At 39.3% G+C, this 20,156-nt stretch overlaps 1 protein-coding gene across 2 annotated transcripts in view; it reads right to left on the minus strand.

Annotated features, from left to right (window-relative positions):
* NELL1 (neural EGFL like 1) overlaps positions 1 to 20,156 on the minus strand; it is an 805,991-nt gene that overhangs the window by 191,440 nt on the left and 594,395 nt on the right. For both annotated transcript variants that reach the window (XM_072725392.1, XM_072725393.1), the window contains exon 15: positions 11,738 to 11,833. In XM_072725392.1, coding sequence (XP_072581493.1) covers positions 11,738 to 11,833 — 96 coding nt within the window. The remainder of the gene's footprint in view (positions 1 to 11,737; positions 11,834 to 20,156) is intronic.

Below are 20,156 nucleotides of genomic sequence, written 5' to 3' on the forward strand. Positions count from 1 at the left end.
TAGAATGGAGAAAAAAAAATAGATTGCAGTGATTCAATGGGAAAGTGAAGGTGAGGAAGAAATTAAGGATAACTCTGCTACATACAACCTAAAAATATCAGCGATGAAGGTGTGTGATTGTCAGCAATAATTTTCTCATTCTTCCCAATATACACCATGATGACAGAGTTGTGTCTTTGGAGGTGATCACAAAAACTAAGAGATCTTTATTATCTATTGATACAAAAAATGTTTTGGCCAACTGTGGTGTGCAGGCACTGTTCTGGGTACCAATGGTACAGTTTCAGTAAGAAAAAAGGCTTCTCCCCCTCATGCAGTTTAAATCCTGGGTAAGCAGATCATATTAAAAAAAAAAAAGACATTATCATGTCAGAGAGTGAAAAAGGCTCTGAAAACAGTCAAACAGTGACCAGGAGGAGGACGTGTATTATCTTTTCAAGGTTTTATTTACTTATTTGAGAGAGAGAGAGAGAGAAGAGTAAGGAGAAGGGAGGGGGCAGAGGGACAAGTACACTCCCTGCTGAGCCAAGAGACTGATGCAGGGCTGGATCCCAGGACTCTGGGATCATGACCTGAGCCCAAGTCAGATGCTTAACCAACTGAGCCACCCAAGCGTCCTAGAACATGAATTATTTTAGTTAGGGATGAAGGTCTCTCTGAGGAGATAACTCTTGAACAAATACTTACATGACACAAGGGAGCTAAAAATTCTAAGCAAAGAATAAGGGAACATGAATAGTGTGTTCTCAGAAAATCAAGGAGACCATTGTGACTGGAAAAGATGGCATACAGTGAGGGGAGCACACTGAATGAAGGTGGCGGCAAATAGTAACAAGGAGGGGGACTCGAGTTTGCAGTCTCACAGGCTATTGTAATGACTTTGCATGAAAATAGGGAGCCATGGAGGACTTGGGACACAAGATTAACTAGGTCTAAATTATTGAATAATGTTCCCTTGATTACTTTGTTAAGAGGAGACTATCATTGCACCCCAGTGGAAATTAAGTCAGGTTTTTACATTCATCTAGATTAGAAATGATGATGTCATGTCCCAGAGAAATAGTGGTAGAGATGTGTAATTTGGATTCTAGAAAAATTTTGGAGGCCCAGCAAAGATTAAGATATGCAATGAAAAAGAAAAGTCAAGGACAATGTCAAGATCTTGATCCAGGGCACGTGAAAGGATAGATCCTGCCATCAACTGGAAGACCAAGGAGGAAGACCACAGGAGGTGGGCGTAATGTAGAGGAAGAAGGATCAGAGGTATTTTAGGATATTGGAGACTCTCAATAACCACTCTATTATTTTAAATTAATATCCTATATCTGTGATCCACATCTAAGTCTGTGTGTTGCCAGCAGAGCGAACATTCCAAACAAAAGCTCAGGGATTGGTAAAAATGAATGAATGAATGGTGCATTTCAGTGGCCAGAAGTAGTTTAGGCCCGGTAGGAATGTAAGATGGATGGGGAGGAGGAGGAGGAGATAAAGCTAGAGAGGCAGGCAGAGACCAGCCATGGAGGTCTTGATCCATCATGCCATGGAATTTGCCTTTGTCTCATAAGCCCTGAGAAGGTGCTGAAAGGTTTCCTTAGCAAGGCATTCCTTAACAACATAAAATCACGATAAGAAAACCCTTCAGTACCTCCTCAGTGCTTCTGAGATAAAATGTCCCCCCCCTCACGGACTCAATCTACTTTAGGTAAAAGTGTGGCCACCCACAGATAAACTTTAAGGCCTCTGTTAAACTGGAGAATGCTCTAAAATCACATTAGCCCACCAAGCCAGAAACTGCTTATCTCTTCAACCATTACCAGAACGAACGCACACATTTTGATGTTTGATTTATCATATTTTGGACCCGAGTGAACATTTTCAGGCAACTACCTTTTCTAATCAGTGGATTCTATTAGGAGAGAGCGATGCAAATCACAAGAGTTATATTCCCTCTCAGTCAGTCTATTGGCTTCAATTAGTCTTTTTCCACATGATCTATATAGTGCAGTATGTGTTCTGGGATGCAAAGAATTCTTAGATACTGGTTACTAGGCAAAGTTTGTAATTTCTTGGTTCCAGTTGGTCATATTTTCACAGACACTTGGCCTTCCTTTCTGGTTAGCAACAGTGCTTCAAGTTCCAGTGGTGTTTGTATTCCCCAGGGCATAGGATTAAAAATAAGCATGTGAACCAAACTCCTGACTTTTCACAGTTCAATAGGGTGAGCATTCCTGGTGGGGAGCAAGAACTTTTTTTTTCAAGATTTTATTTATTCATTCATGAGAGAGAGAGAGAGAGAGAGAGAGAGAGGCAGAGACACAGGCAGAGGGAGAAGCAGGCTCCCTGCAGGGAGCCCGATGTGGGACTCGATCCTGGGACCCCAGGATCACGCCCTGGGCCAAAGACGGTGCTAAACTGCTGAGCCACCCAGGTGTCCCCAAGAACTTCTTATCATACTTATCAAGTAGTCAGGAATTATTTTCTGCTTTACTAACTAGACAAGGTAGTACCTAATAGGGCTTTCATTTATTTGATGGGAAAGGCCAATTACCAAGATTGGCTCCTTTCACTTTGCTTGCTAGAGAGGCATGCTGACAAAGCTACTGAAAATACACAAAATTTTTGTCCTAATGGTGTTTCTTTCCTCCATCCTCAACATGATATGCTTTGACTTAGGTGTCGTTTAAATGAGACTTCAAATGGAGTTATTACAACTCATGGTTTACGGAATGAAAAGACTGGACCATGTGAAATTTAAGGTCCTTCCCTGTACTCATTTATTCAGTTATCAAGTACTTAATGAACTCCACTGTAGTAAGATATTTAAATTGGACTTTTCCCATGTCAGAGATCTGGCAGGTGATAATGTAGTAAGGATTCCTGCATCCCAAAGCTGAGCGCTTGACTATTTTATGACACTTTCAAAAATCAGTTGCTTAGATTAACCATTAACCACTTTCCAGCTTTGCAATCAGAGGTCTAGAAATTCAGCAAGGCATGGTCACCAGGCCAAAAGTAAGGATTTTGTTAGAGAAAACTGTTTGGTATGTTGACTGTTCTAGGTGACTTTTTTTTTTTGGGTGGGGGAGATAGAGAGAGAGAAGACTTTCCTCTGAAAACTCATCTAAGGGTGACAGACTTGAAGTACACCCAGAAACGTCCTCCAGATTGTGAAGGACAGAGCAACTGGTATTTGATTGATATCTCAGAAATCTACAGGTTAAGGCCTGGATCTGCAACTGCCTCAGCCACTTGGCAGAGCAAATACAAACAAAAAACCACATTAAGAGAGGGCTGCAGTGGGGCTGATGGAAGGAAAGAGTATCTGCTTTGCAGGGATCCTGCAGAAGAGCACCAGAGCTTCCACCTAACCCCATGTGAATCTTACAGGGCAAAGGAGCCACAAGAGAGGAGGGGCCCTTCACAAGCTTAGAGCTACAGAAGGATGAAAGGATTGTCCACGTCAATGGAACTTCATTTGGAAGTTCCCTAGCGAGTGAGGGCCTTCCCCAAAGCAGCTCATGAAGTAAGGGCCAGCAACTGCACATCTCTCATCCAGAAGGCCTCGATGCTGAAAGTCCACCGTACTGGTTACATGAGGCCTTATCCTCTTGCCTATAAAAATCTCACCCTGTAAGATTCAGGACACCTATGAATTGTATAATAAGGTATTGAAAGGAAAAAAAAAATACTGTCCACACCTTCTCACTGCAGACTTCTCAGAGGGGCAGGCTGATTGCGGACAGTAAAAAGCTTTTACTTCACATGAATACAATATTGACTTAATTGCTCAGCTGAGACGCTTTTTGGTCCTGAAAGCTCCCAAATAACACAAGGACCTGATAACCCATAGTGAGATCAACATCTTCCTGGCATATTTTTCTGTGTATAGTGTATGTGTGTCTGTGCATAAAAATTGCACTCATATTGAACATGCCATTTTTACTTCGTAATGTCTAGTGCAAAATGAGTGTTTACCAGATATTGGGAAATTTCAATACTATTCTCCAATGGGGCAGTACTCTTCTAATTCCCATTTTTTTTTTTTAATCAAGAAACTGAGGCACAAAAGATTGAGGTAACTTTCCAAGATGATAGAGCAAGAATTTATATTCTTAACTGTACACTCTATCTACCATCTCACTCAATAGTCATCTTCCATAGGTTTTACAGGTTCCATATAATCATTACCTATAATTTATTTCACTAATTCTCTATTGTTATAAATCTAGTTGCTTCCATTGTACTATTATTTAAAATGCCATCCTTTCAACATTTTAAGTGTATCCTTAAGCCCCATTCATGCATCTATCTCTGATTATTCTCTCAGGGAAGTTTGATGAATGAGTTTGGACCACATTAAGGTTTTTCTAAAATGATTACTCCCATGTTATACAGAAAAGTTGATGTTGCCCCCATCATAAAGCTAGTCAAGTGTGGAATTTGGGAAGAGCCTCCTGGTTTCATGGCGCCAAACTTAGAACCAGTATGTTTTTCTATGTGAATTCGGGGAATCAAGAAAGGGGTAAGGAAATATTCGTAGAAGGAATAGTGGGTAGCCCTTTTGGTGAGGTCTCACATCTGTCTACGTACAAAGCAACGTATGCTATCAATCATAGAGTGAGAACTTGGTGTTAAGTCTTCAATTTCAACTCCAACAAATGGGAAGGAAAATATCATTCCCAAGAATCATATCTAGGTTATACATGCCATTATTTCAGGTGAATTAACTCACTCTTTCCCCAGAACAAAAATCTGGTGCATAGATTAATATTAACTTGGTACGAAATTGTATAAAATGTTTATGGGACCAGAGAGAAGATGAATTGGCCAAGGTGATATGAATAGAAATACTACATTTGAATGGTACAGTTCGAGGCCCTAAGAGCCGGCCAAAAGACTAGAGACCTTGATAGTAGCAGATGATCATAAGGCATGGCTCCACCATTTACCTGCTGAGTGCCCTTGGGGAATTAGCCTATGTTTTCTGAGTCTCAATTTTATCACCTGGTAAATTGAGAATAGAATTAATGATAGGTATCATTTCGAGATACCTACTGGATGCCAGGCAGTCTAACAAGTGATTTAATGAGATGATTTTGTTTAATCTCACCATAATATCATGAAATAAATAATACCGACAGCCCATTTTTTAATGGCTATCAAGCTTAGAAACATTATATATATCTGATCCCATAGCATAGGTTCTGAAACCCCACCTTAAAATGAGCTAGTGTGGCTTCAGAGATTGTGCTCTTAACCCCTATTTTGTTTACTCTCTTCCTGCCTTAGGCACAATAAAGATGCTAAAAGGAATGTGTAAAAACAATGCACATGATGAAGTAGGAGATTACAGCTCATTTGTCATAGGAGAACATAATTTATTTGGTCTTCTTGAGAATCTGTTTTGTTTCGCTGCCCCTGGACATAGGTAATGCAATCAAGAGGTAACAGATGATTGGAAGGTGTATGAACTTTGGATTCATCCATACATGGATTAGAATCCCCACGTCACTAGTGACAGGCTGAAGCACATGATACATGTTCTCATAGATGTTCAAAAGGGTGAAGCTAGCTGCCTCACAAGAAGTAAGCAATGTAAACTTCTGGGGAGTTATAACAGATGGATAGCAGGCTAATGAAAGCTTCACAAAAGCTAAATAATTCATGAGGCACACACAGTATCAGAACTCAGGCCTCTGTCCCTCAGTCCAGTCCTCTTCACTACTTCCGGCTGCATCCCTAATTTACTATCCAAGTCCCTGCATGCTGGACCTTTGGCCCAATGTCTCCATCATAGCTGAAAGAAGAAGAAAAGTTGAGTGGGTGGAATTAAAGACAGGAAGGCAGTACCGTGTAAGTACTCCAGATGAATAATCTTAGCGTTGGTGGGTCTGGGCTTGTCTTTTCCTCCACTGCAATCCCTCTCCTCTGCTATTCTCTATTTCTGGAAATATCCAGAGTGGGGAATAGCTCCTCAAACAAATTCACACTTGTCTGACTTTAATGAAATTTTAATAGAGCATCTATATGCATTCTTTTTTGGTCAACATACAGAAACCTCAAATCCTCATATTTCCCTTTTAAATGATGCCACAAAAGCCCTGCCTACTCCAGCACCTATTGGCTGCACAAGGGCAGTCACAGAAGCTTCCATTTACTGAGCCCACACCACGGGCCAGACCACCAGAGAAAGCTCCTGCTGAGAAAAGGTAAAATACATGTCCTAGCTTCCAGGATTTTGAAAAGGCACATTTGCACTCATCCTCTTCCCACATGCCCTCCCCACAGCGCTGTGATAGCTGGAGAGAAAAAAGAAGTATTCTGTTCTCCATTTACAGAATGGAACTAATAGCCACCTTCTTAAAAGCTCTTAAAATTTTTCCCTGAAATAAGGGTGGGCAAAGAAAATGCTTATAGATGAATGCCAGTATAGTGCTCTCAAAGTCAGCGCAATATTTAAAATGTGGAAGATCACAGAAGTCTTTGTTTCTAACCATTCTTTTTACCTGGTGGGTGGATAACCTACTCAGGCCAAACTTCCCCTGTTTATATATCTGCAAGTCCCTGAAGTACAGGGAAAAGAACAGAATAAATTATCCAGCAAAGTCATTTCCCTTTAAGGAAAAATTAAAAGGTTCCCCTTTAACTGAGAAAAATGAAGTTTTTTGTGATGCTTTATGCTCTCTGTAGTAACGGGTTTCTAAACATTTAAAATAAACACAAATAATACTGTCTTAGAAAATCCAGATAACCAAAATAAGAAAACAATAGCTACTGGAAATTATTTTGCAAATGGATAACACTGTCAAACTTTTTTGCTTTATTGATTTCCCTGAATATTCTTGATTAGGTTCTTAATATGATTTGTAAACACTTGCAGATTGTATAAGTTCAATGGTTATGTGAGTTAACTGAATATTTACAACAAAAGGAACCCATTTCTGAAGTTATGTGAGAAAAAGTCAAGGTCTGTGATTTTTATAATATCAGCGTATCTTTTCCCAGTTTTTTTCTTTTTTACATTAGATTATGGCCCAGCCTATCATTTGACAAGTACTGTCCAACCCCGCCTGATTCACAAGACCTTGGTTATGAGTGCCTGCATTTATACAATTCGGAATTCATGGAATATGCAAATAGGGAAATGCAGGAAAATTAGCTGTCTTGTCATGTATCACCACAAAGAACATCTAAATTTGTATCCCACCCAAAACTCCTACCCAAAGTGACTGCCTGATAGTGTCAGAGAGAAATCATTTTAGAGAAAATGCCATTTAAAATGTGTGTATCTAACTTTTATACTATGAGACATCATCTTATTATATATATCGAAAACTTTCTTCTAAATAAAAAAGGAAAGAATAGGGGCACCTGTGTGGCTCAGTGGGTTAAATGTCTGACTTGATTTCAGCTCAGGTCATGATTCTCAGGGTCCTGAGATGAAGCTCCATGCTGTGCTCTGGGCGTGGAGCCTGCTTAAGATTCCCTCCCTCTGCCTTCCCCCTGCTTGTGCTCTCCCCCTCTCAAAATAAATTACATGAAAGAAAGAAAGAATAGAGAGAGAAAGAAAGAATAAAGGGTTTTCTTTTCCTTCAGGAGAACACAATGATTAGGGTCACATGCTCCTTGGTCAGTGTTGAAGCATTCACGTGTTCACACTGGCACTGGGAGAAAGTGGACAGAGAACTGGCCCAGCCCCCATAGCAGCCTGGCTCCTAGGTGCCTCACATAGCACATGATGGGTGGGTATCAGCCAGTCTCTGGCTTTTGGATGTCAAGAATGTCCCTAACTTTCAGCAAAAAATGCTTGGAATTTTTATATTATCAACTAACACTGATATATTTACCTAAGATATACGTGTTTCTGTGCATATATACACATGGATACATATATATGTGTATATACACACACACCATTTTTGTAAAATACCTTTTAAAATGCTACATTTAAACTCAGTGCTGTCAATAGGAGTTAATTCTGCCTCCCTGAGAGTATTTGGCAATGTCAAGAGATATTTCTGCTTGTCATGACTGGGGATGGCACAGCTAATGGTATTTAGTGCGTATAGAGTCCAGTGATGTCACTAAACATCCTACGATGGATGAGACAGTCCTCCCAAACAAAGAATTATCTTGGTCCTCAAGGTCAGTACTGTCAAGGTTAAGAAACCATTAACCAGACATAGTTTGACACCTTGTATATAATCTCTACTTGTTCTTGCTTGCAAATTTGCTTAATGCCAAGTAGAAATCTTAATCTTATTCAGTTCTCAAAAGATGGCGTTCTGATTTATGCTGGGTAACCTATTTAGTATATTATATTATATCAATATAGTATATTGATTTCACATTTGAAAAGTCTCTGGGAGGACTTTGTGTTGTGTTCCATTTTGTTTTGTTTGGGCTACATTCTGCTAGTGTGCCATGATGTCCTGTTAGCTTCCATAGGTTAGTAAGAAAGCTTTCTCTCGCAGCCCTTTCTATCCTAAAAGTAGCAAAATTACTCTTCTGATTCTTTACTCATCTCTTTCATCACGCACATCACAATGTTTACGGTGAGGCCAAGTCAAAGGTAAGGGCACAGAGAAAGGCCAATATAATGCACTGTCCAGAAGCCAAGAGAGGTTAAATCTTGCTTATTCTGCGTGAGATTATGAAAAGTTTACATTTATTAAAAATCTCCTCAATCTAAAATAAAGGCAGAGTTGTTAATCTTTGTGTTACCAAAAACAGGTGAGTGTTTTTACCTTCATTAAATTCTAGATAGGTATTTGCTTCAGAGTATAAATGTGCTTATACTCCGAAAGGCTGAATATCACAATGGATAAAACCAATAACCAGGGGGGGGGGGGGCGGGTCATGGAAACATTTTAAGATTAAACATAAGTGAATTCTGTATAGCTCAAATGAGAACATCTAATTAGTCCTGAAATCGAAAGAAACCAAATAAAAGATTTAGTCTAATCATCCCGTGAGATATTCATAATGCCTTTACATTTTCCCCTTGTGCCAAGTCTAAAGGGATCCAACATCACTATTCAATGGAAAAGAGAATTATTGAATGGTTATTACTAATGATCAACATGACAAAATAAATGTTTTTTTTAAATTTATGATAGTCACACAGAGAAAGAGAGAGAGAGGCAGAGACATAGGCAGAGGGAGAAGCAGGATCCATGCACGGGGACCCCGATGTGGGATTCGATCCCAGGTCTCCAGGATCGCTCCCTGGGCCAAAGGTAGGTGCTAAACCGCTGAGCCACCCAGGGATCCCATGACAAAATAATTTAAATAAGATACAGCATACATAGCTTTTCAGTATTTGCCCTACAATTTAATTCATCTACATCCCTTGCACACAACTGACTGGAAAATGTGTACTTTACTCACAAAAAAAACTTTCAGAATTTGAATACTGGCCAGTATCAAATGGAACAGCTTTGCTACTGATGGGAGATAGTATCACATGTGGAGAAACCTTGTTTTGTTTTGTTTTTTTAACCTTAAAATAACTGTGCACATATTCAAGAAAATGCATTTCTCAGTCTCAAATTCAACAGTTATATTTATGACATTTACATAGGAACCCATGTCCTATCAATCCTTGTTTTATTTTTCCTTCTGGTCTTGATTTTCTCCTTATCTCTGTTCTTCATGCTCCACATTATGGACCAGAGTGTAAGCACTGATTCAACCAACCACTTATTGAGTAGAGAAAAGGCCAGAGGTCAAACTAACAAGCCATCAGAAACCACAATTAATTTTTCCTGAGCTGCCAAAGACTCGGACCCTGGTGTAAGATCAATGTTCTCCCCTAATTCTTTAAAAGGTAAAAAGAGTCAGAACTTTACAAATATTCTGATTAAGCATCTCCATAACAATATACCAACAACTGGTTTATCACAGACAACCTGAGGTGCTTGGTGAAAGTACAGATTTGTGGACCCTCCTCCCCAGACCTCCTGATTCACCAGGAATGGAGCAGAAGCCCAGGAATCTGGGTATTATACAGGAAGGCCGTGTATTATCCTTGAGTAATGTACGCAAGGGTTTACAACGCAGGCTTTGTGTGATGCAACTTATATTTTCAGTTCTGATACTGGCTCTGCAGCATTGCAGAAGTTCCTTAACCTGGCTAAAAGCATTAGTTTGCCATCTATAAAATGGGAGTGATGAGGTCAATCTCTCATTTGTTGTTAATATTAAAGCATTCATGTACAAGGCCTAAGACAGAATTAGTACATGGTCAATCGTATACCATAGTAGTAGCCACCATTTTCAACATCATCATCACCTTTCTGTCCCCATTAATCTTTGTATACTTATTTTTGGGAAACACAGCAGTTCTAGAGGAAATAAGGTGAAACCTTAGCTATTTTTTTTTTCATTTTAGAAGACCTCATCAAAATCAAATGTACTGCAATAAAGGCATGTGTGTTAAGTTACCATTAAGTTTCTTTGCTTTTGAAAAAAAAAAGTTTCTTTGCTTTTTGGCAAGAATATTTCAGCTGCATGTGGTAACATTCTCATGCTGCTCTGAAGCAGAACCCGGCTCCTTATCCTAAAGGATAAGCCTTTAATAATTAGATATTATTTAATAATGTGACGATTTGTTGATAGTATCACAAAATAGGGCAACAAAGGCACACACACTGTTGATTTCCTTTTTGAATAATTTATGTAGATTTTGACAGGTTTCTTAAAGGATCAGGCTGCCTTGTAAATGTACAGGTAGCACAACGTAACATTTTGGACAATTTGGGGTATAACAGGCTCATTAAAACAATGAAACCTTTAAACATGAGAGAACAAGGAGCTTTGCTTAGATCTCTGGCATTACATGAAGACATCTTCCCCCTCATCAAATAATAGGAGTAATGATGACAACATTGCATTTCCATCTTTCTATGCTATTCTGTGATAAGTGTCGAGTGTGACACGCCCTTCTGAGAAAAATACAGTACAATGGTTTTACCCTAATAAAAATTCATGGACAAATACACTGAAATATTCAAGTTTATATGGCACAGACCTCTTGCTTGCATTGATTACACACACTGGCACACTAACACTGAACATCAAATTTCACTTAGACAAAGGTGGGAGGACTTCTTCCGTTAATAACAGAGCTGGATTTCACCAAACAGCACCAAGTGTAAACACGACATTTACTGCAAATGGAAAGGGGTCATAATGGAATCTTACCAATGCTAACCGGCTTATATTATTAGGCCCGTGAATTATAATGTTTGTAATAAACCAATATTACAATAAAATTCCAAGCACAGCCATAAACCTGCTGCTGGAGTTATTTAACATGCTTTTACACAAGGAGCATGTGGTCCTAACTTAGATTCCTTTGATGCAGCAGGTTGTTAAGGCTCCAGCGGTTGCATGTGATGTTACCCAATAGGTGATAAGTGGGGCAGGTCAGTTCCTCAGGCTTTGTCTCCAGCAGTGAAAACGCACACTGCACGCTACGGCGGAGAAAAGAGTGGACCTGGCTAAATTAGACACGCTGGAGGGAGGGCAAGTGAAGTCGCATTTTCAAAGGGAAGATGCCTATTATGCAGTAATCAAAAGGTGCCCAGTTTGGGAGAGGGACATCCACCATCAACACATGGCATATCAAGTCAACCCACAGGACTACACCCAGAGAAAGAGACCCATTCTCTCTGAAAGTCGGTCTCCACCCCCTACCCCCCCCCAAAAAAAATAACAAAGCAGGCAAGGTTACCTTTCTCACAGTGGCTTCCTGTGAATCCAGAGGGACAGACGCACTTGTTAGGAGACACACAGCTTCCACCATACCTGCAGCCCTCTTGACAGAATGCTGTCAACAAAAAGAAAAAAGAAAAAAAAAAGATTTCTCTCAGATGTCAATAAGGAAACTCGTGAACAGTGTGAACACAACCAATTCTTTCTTTGTTGCACCGGATAATACATACCCGCGGTAAAAGTTTAAAAGTTTCAGCATACCAAAAGAAATAAATGTAGTGACACCTATTTCACTGGTTTACATTTGAATTAACAGATATAAAGTATTGAGCACAGGGCTGGCTAAGTAGTGGTTAGTATGAGCAGCTAGTGCTCTTGCTGATACACTATTGATATATTTTAAGTCAAATAGGATAAATTGAGTAACTAGAAAGGATAAGGTAGGCTGTAAAGGCAAAGGCATTTTAAACACTATTTTGTAACTACTCTTAAAACATCTTTTTTAGGGATCCCTGGGTGGCGCAGCGGTTTGGCGCCTGCCTTTGGCCCAGGGCGCGATCTTGGAGACCCGGGATCGAATCCCACGTCGGGCTCCAGGTGCATGGAGCCTGCTTCTCCCTCTGCCTGTGTCTCTGCCTCTCTCTATCTCTCTGTGACTATCATAAATAAATAAAAAAATTTAAAAAAAAATCTTTTTTATAATAAAAACATTTTTAGTGGCACCTGGGTTGCTCAGTGGTTGAGCATCTGCCTTCAGCTCAGGGCATGATCCCGTGGTCCTGGGATCGAGTCCCACACAGGGCTCCCTGCGTGGAGCCTTTTTCTCCCTCTGCCTGTGTCTCTGCCTCTGTCTCTCATGAATAAATAAATAAAATCTTAAAAAAAAAAAACAAAAACATTTTTACATTACAAGATTTTGGGCAGTCAATATATAATTATTTTATTTATTTATTTATTTATTTATTTATTTATTTATTTATTTAGAAAGCATGAGCAGGAGGAGGGGCACAGGGACTGGCAGAGAGAATCTCAAGCAGACTCTACACTGAGCATGAGCTGGACAAAGGGCTTGATCCCATGATCCTGAGACCATGACCTGGGCCCAAACCAAGAGCTGGACGCTTAACTGACTGAGCGACCCAGGCCTCCCAGGTAATTGATATAATTTTTGATAAGGCATATTTAACTAAGCACTTACTTCTGAATATTTAAGATGTTTCCAACAATTCTTTAATAAAACAAATCCTTGTCCTTATAAGCTAAAATGCTTAATATACCTCTAACTATTCCTTTAGGGGAGATGCTGCAATGTGAAAATGGAGTCTCAAAGGGTATGGACTTTGATAAGACCTTTGATAAGCTTCAAAAAATTATCCCTACCCCAGCTCAGTGCTATCTTGCTAGCTTCTGAGACAAGGTTAATTTCCCATATTACCTATTAGCACAGTGTAGCTCTGGGAACCTCTCCTTTGCAGTCTTAACTACCATTATTTATTTATCTATACTTGATTACCATCTTCCATTTTATCCATTGGACTGTAAGACCCAACAGGACAAGTAACTGTGATTATTCTTGTTCCCCATTGTAGCATAGTTTCAGAATCTAAGCACACAGTAGATGCTTCAAAATAGTTGAACAAATACGCCTGTATTTTGCAGATTATTCTCATTGGAAAACTCTTGTTCTAACAATTCTTCAACATTTCCATGTGGAATAAATTATCAAGCCTTGCAGGATAACCAATAATTTAGTCTACCAAAACTGCAAAATTTCCCATTAATGAAGATGATTGCAACTTGTTACCGTAGAGTGTGTTTTTTTCACGTGAGAGCTAGCTGAGCAAATGTTTGAAATTGCAGGGAGAAAAATGTCACACCGGAAAGATGCCATGGTTCTATTTTGCCATTGTCACATAAGTAATATATGTTTAACTTTAAAAAGCTACGGAACATCTTTGGATAGACGAACACTAGTTCAGGTACACAGAACTTCTCACGATATTTGTCATTTTCCACATCATTTAATATCCCCTGGATAATTAAACATTCTGTAGCTTAGTAATTAATTGTGAGCTCCTTTGCATCTGCCAGAGAACAGGTATTATATACCTTGCTATTCAAATACCATTTCCTGTTTTCCAGCGTCTTACTACCCCGAGACTATGCAAAAAACATTTAGGCAACATCTGTCTTGCTATGTTCATCACAAGCCAATATGTATATAAGTACAGGCATACAGATGTATGCAAAAGCTTTTGCCCCCAAAATCACACATCTGTGCTCTGATAAGTGCCATTGCCAGTAAGGTATCTAACATATAGCTCTGCATCAAAGCTGGTAACAAAAAAATAATGTTTTGCAAGCTGAAAATGACAGAAGGAATGCTGGTCCGGAAACGTTTCAAGTGACCCCAAAACAAGACAGGGGTTTGGAAGCAAGAAGCTCAGCTTGGGTTTCTTTAGTGAAACAAATAGCACTTGATCCAGAACTGTGTGCACATAAGCACACACACGTATACACACAAAGCAGCAGACTCATAATATGTGTGTTCCTGATTTACTCAACTCTGAAAAAGAAATGATAGAGATTTTATGAAGAAAGCATGAGATGTTTGTGATATTCTAAGAATGCAGATGTCATAATAAATATGGTGCTACAAGGATGAGATGAGTTAATATCCAAAAGGGCCTATAAATAGTGTGTGGCACATAGTATTAAAGAAGTATCTTTTTTTAAATTTTTATTTATTTATGATAGTCACAGAGAGAGAAAGAGAGAGAGGCAGAGACACAGGCAGAGGGAGAAGCAGGCTCCATGCACCTGGAGCCTGACGTGGGATTTGATCCCAGGTCTCCAGGATCGTGCCCTGGGCCAAAGGCAGGCACTAAACCACTGTGCCACCCAGGGTTCCCTGTATCTTGTTTTCTTAAACAAGTATCTTATTAAATAAAATTGTTGACAGCAATAATGTTATAGCTGTGAAGCATGGGCCAAGAACAAATTGTCTAAGACCCAAACATTATAAACAAGGTGTTCAGCTTCATCAGGATAGGTGAAAGGCATCCCTTGTTATTTATGCTTTCATTTCTAAAAATAGTAGAAATGGCCCTTATCATATTATTAGGTAGGTGTTACTGTTTCTTTTACCAAAAAGGTGATACTGGGGCTTAAAAATGAAGTACCCCCTCTATGGCCATACAGGTAGCAAAGCAGTAGAGCCAAGATTCAAGCAAAGACTTCTTTGGCTACAAAGTCTTGCCTTTTCTTTTTCTTTCTTTTCTTTTCTTTTCTTTTCTTTCTTTCTTTCTTTCTTTCTTTCTTTCTTTCTTTCTTTCTTTCTTTCTTTCTTTCTTAAGATTTTATTTATTTATTCATGAGAGACACTCAGAGAGAGGCAGAGACACAGACAGAGGGAGATGCAGGGAGCCTGGTGTGGGACTCGATCCTGGATCTCCAGGATCATGCCCTGGACTGAAGGCGGCACTAAACCACTGAGCCACCCAGGCTGCCCTTGCCTTTTCTTTATAGGTTATAGTGCAGGTTAATCTGCAATCTGGTATTCCCATGGGCAGCTTTCTTCTTTTCTTGAGGGTAGCTCCATAAGGGCTAAGGAAATATAAGTTGAAAGAAAAAATATATGTCCAAATTGCACATGAGGCATGAAAGGAGGGGGGCAGGGAGCTGCTCAAGTTCATGTACGTCTTATCTAATCTCCATTTTTGACTGAGTCGAGTTACAATTGACCAAATCCAGGCACGTGTGATTTTTAGATGGAATTTATCAGGAAGAAAAAAGAAATTCATTACCTACTTGAACCTCAGACTATGACAGAGTAATTTAAAAAACAAAACACAAAAGCAAATAAAGAAGGAGCATGCCATCCAAAATTGAAACTACGTGAAATCAAGATCAATGAAAGTTTTGTTTGAATACCTTATAAGACACCAAAATCCACTAGTATCCTACATGAAAGGTTGTAAGTAGATTATTTATATCTGGTTCTTCTTGATCAACCATCAACCTAGCATTTCAAAGAAAACAATTCTGATACTCCAAGGACCTACAGTTTTGTGCAGCATTACTTAGTTGACGGCATAACCGAAACAAGAAGCCAAGTCACCATCGCACTTTTTCCAGTTTATGAGAAGATAGGATGAGAGAACTGCATGGCTCAAATCCTTGTTCTATATTCTTACCTGTGTCATGTAGAGCAAATTAGTTCACTCCTGTGATCCTCAGTTTTCTCAAGAACAGAGCAATGATGATGATAACACCCATGCCATGCAGGTTAAATTAGATTACCAAGGTAAACCACCCAGCACAGGGCACTGCAGGTGTAATGTGCTCAAGAACTGGATTTGACTATTATTTATCACCAGGATCCGATTTTACCAAATAAAAGTACTATTATGCACCAGTTTTTGTGCTAGATTCTGGAGATGTGGCAATGAATGAGACAGAAAAGATCCCTATGCAATGGAGCTTATTCTTTAATGAGGGCTCAATGTCACTCCTCCCTTGACTTGATAAGCTTAGTAATATCATGTGGTTTGCAAGGGAACTTGGAATCATAGCTCCTTTGTAGACTCGGAAAAACTCAGGCATCATGGGCATGTTGCTCTTTTGTCAACCACTTTCCTAATTCCTAAGCATGGCTTGAATAGCTTGCAAATATACAATGAAATTATAAACCTGAATCTGTCATCACAGTGTCATTTGTTATTAATGCACCACCCCGGGGGAGATGTTGCACTGGATCAACTCTGAAACGGTATTATTCTGTTTTTGAAAAGACTCTCTGCAACATGCAAGAAAATAAACTCACAAAACTCAAAATTGAAGGAGCATTTATCCACAGAAAGAGTACTTGTTTTGTATTAAAAAATTCTCAGCTTGTGAAACAAAACTTGGGCATTAAGGGTAACAGAATGAGAATGTGGGTTTGCAGATGCCAGTTTGTAGACTCCCAGTATCATCATCATGTGTTCAATGTGACAAACACAGTTTTACACTAATAAAAAAGGGACAACCATTCAAAGTTCTAAACACGTTGCAGGATCCTATTAAAGTTTTATGGGCACATATTTAGTTTCTAGGGATACCCAGTATCCTGCCAAAATATAAGAAAACATACGAGTGTCAGTACCATTTGATAAAAGAAAACCCTTCTCTTCTCTCCTGGTTTCCTTGAGGAAGCATTTTTCTTACGTTTATTTCTTATCTCTCTTTGCTAATTTTGCTCATTCTACCTGTAGAGGTAGAAGCATTAAGTTCTATTGGTAAATTTGGGAAGACCCTGTACCAGGATGATGATTCTCAGGTAGGAGGAGCAGGAGACTAGGCTAGGGAGCACCATATATTTAAAAGTACATAATTGTGGCATTTCTAGCTTTCTTTTGGATAATTACTTACTAGATGTGAATTACATTATTTAAAAACAACCACCAAGGTATCTAAATCAATGATAGCTGACCCTCATGGACTAATGATTACAGGGTGTCATGAATCAGATTATAATTGATTACGTGTACCTAAAATCCAAAAGGGGGAGGAAATATTTAAAACCTATCCATGTTCAGCAAAACTCCATGGCCACCCTGCATATCTCTTAGAAGTAAGCTGCCTTCAGTTGGAATCAACTGTCCTTACCTCCTGGAGGACACCTTCCTCCCTGAGATGTGGCTGGTGAGTCGACCTTATTCTGTGTTCATTCATAGCAAACTAGCTTGTCTAGTTTAAGAGTTAAACTCAGTTCTTCATCTTAGTTCTGTCAATAACAAAGAGGATATCACCTCCATGTTTGATTTTCGGCTTTTTCCTCACTTCTTTCAGAACATGGTATGTATCAAAGACCTCCTCAAACATTTTTGGTTGTCATAAGATGGCAGGTGAGGTCAGTTTGTTTAGGGCATTTGGTGGGTAGAAGACAGGGATGTTGCTAAACACCTTATAATGCATAGGTTGACCCTGCATAACAAAGAACTATCTGGCCCCAAATGTCAATAGCGTTGAGACTGAGAAGCTCTGTTCCAACTTTACACAATTTAAGTCTATTAGGTCTCTCCTGGAACAAAATTCTGTTATCTTAACTATTTTTTCCATTATTCCCCTCCCAATCTCTCCTCTCAAAAAACAGTTTAAAAATACAGAGGAAAAGTAAGAGTAAAATCATTCAGGTAGCTAGTCTGATATATAAAACCAAACATCTCAATGTCTCTAACTCTCGATTTTCCTATCATTCTCGTCTCAAGCACACAGTATATTGCATACGTTAATATTTAATCATTGGCCCCAAATCACCTTCACCCCTCTTACCATCTGTGTGGGTATCCACAATCCCAACAGTCTTTCGCACTCCCCTTTTCAACAGTAATAACATTAACAATAGAAATGGTGAATTCCATTGTTGGAAGACCTATTATGTACCTTATAGACAATATTCCATCTCATCTTACCAATAGCAGCACTGTGCATTAGTCATGCTATCCTCATTGTCAGATGAGAAAGCTGGCTTAGAGAAGCTGAGGGTCACAGTGCTATGACGTGGTACCCTGGGTTTTGAGTCCCATGTCAACCACCTCCCTAAGTTATCTCTCTTAGAGCTTGCCCACCTACCATGCACAGATAACATGCTGGGTGCTGAGAAGTCTACAACTAAGTGAGAGACAGTCTCTATCCCCAGGAAGTTCACAACAGGGTGACAGGGAGGGAGTGGCACATATAAATCAAGCATAATGAAACATGATAAATGCTACTATAGCAGTATGAATAAAGTGCTGAGAGAACATGGAAGAGGACATAATAAATTATGCCTGGTGGACTTGGGGCAGAGCTGGCATTTGAGTTGGGTCTGGAAGAATGAATGGGATTTTTGCCAAATACAGAAGCACAGGAAAGAAGACAGTTCAGGTCAAGGTTTGTCCTGTGGAAAATTACTGAACGGAAGATGAAAATGAGCCAGTGTTTATAACTCACGTCAAGGTTAGAGACTGAACGTTAGAAGAGAATGCAGTAAGCCAAGCAGGCAAGCAGGAGCATTTTAGAATCTGCGACTCATCTTCTCCGTCTTCCCATCTCCCATCCGCTTCCGAGATCTGTGAGGGATCTTCAGGCACAGTAATATCTGCATAAAGACTTTTCTTTTGTTCTGTCCAGCATTCTAGTTATTTGCTTTAAGATAACGCTGTGCTATTCATTTTTTACTACACTAAATAGTAAGAAATAAGTTTTATATTGGAAATCTTCACGTACACACAACCACTAATAGATGATTGACCCGGTCTGTATAATGCAATTCTATATTTTCTACTGTATTGCCTTGCATTTCATTGCTGTGTATTGTACTCCATTCTCTATCATTTATAAAATACAGGTATGATCCGATGACTTGCTTCCCCAGCCCACGAAGCCTGCAATTTAAACTGTGCCCTTATTTCATACATCCTCGGTAATCATTGTATTCTTCTAGTCCATAGCATCGCGTGACGGTGTGTGGGGGCACAGTCACTTTTAGATTAGTCTTGAGATTTTAGTCTTAGCTCTAGTAACACTGGTAGAAGAAAATGTCCATACATGCCACTACTTTCTGTGAATATAGTCACAACAGAGGCCCTGCAGTCTGGAAAGTCAAAATATTCACTAGATGGACCTTTATAGAAAATCTGTTACAGAGGATAAACTAGATGGGAATGGCACAGGTTGAGTGAAGAGACAGTGCATCCTTTTACATTTTTTTTTTTTTTTTTTTTTTTTTGCGGGAGGTGGGGAAGGGCATGCCATAGATATGCATCTCTAACTGGACTGTAAGATTAAGGGGCCAGGGTTATATTTTTCACAATTCTGCTTTCCTCTATATCATCTGGAACTCTGGTGATGCTAAACCTCTACTTTTTTGGCAAATTAATCACATAGAGATTTTGGCAAATTAATTATATAAGGAAAATCATGTTTGAAAAGACAGTTTTGTATCATGAACTGTATCATGAGATTTGAGATAAAAATTTGACAAAGTCAGATCAATTCAGTTTTAAAAATGTATCAAACATTTACTGTGTATTCAGACACTAGATACTCTTAAGTTATGATCCCTGTTCTCTAGAACCTCAGAGTCTATTACACTGGTTCTCCCTGAGGGCAATCCTCCCCTCCCCAGGGGATATTTGGCAATATCTGGAGACCTTTTCAGTTGTCACAAATGGAGAAGGGTGACTAGGGGGTGTACCAGTGGGCAGAGACCAGAGATGCTGCTGCTGAACATCCTGCATGCACGAGACAGCCTCAGAGAAAGAAATTATCCAGCTCAAAATGTCAACGGTGCCAAAGTCTAGAAAAGGTAGAGAACCTTTTATTTAGTCATTCAACAAATACCTACTGAACATCCTCTCTACCAAAGACTATTCTGAGAACCAGTGATTACAAAGAACAGATAACAATATTTC

This window comes from Vulpes vulpes, chromosome 11 (assembly GCF_048418805.1).
Source record: "Vulpes vulpes isolate BD-2025 chromosome 11, VulVul3, whole genome shotgun sequence".
Lineage (NCBI taxonomy): Eukaryota > Metazoa > Chordata > Mammalia > Carnivora > Canidae > Vulpes > Vulpes vulpes.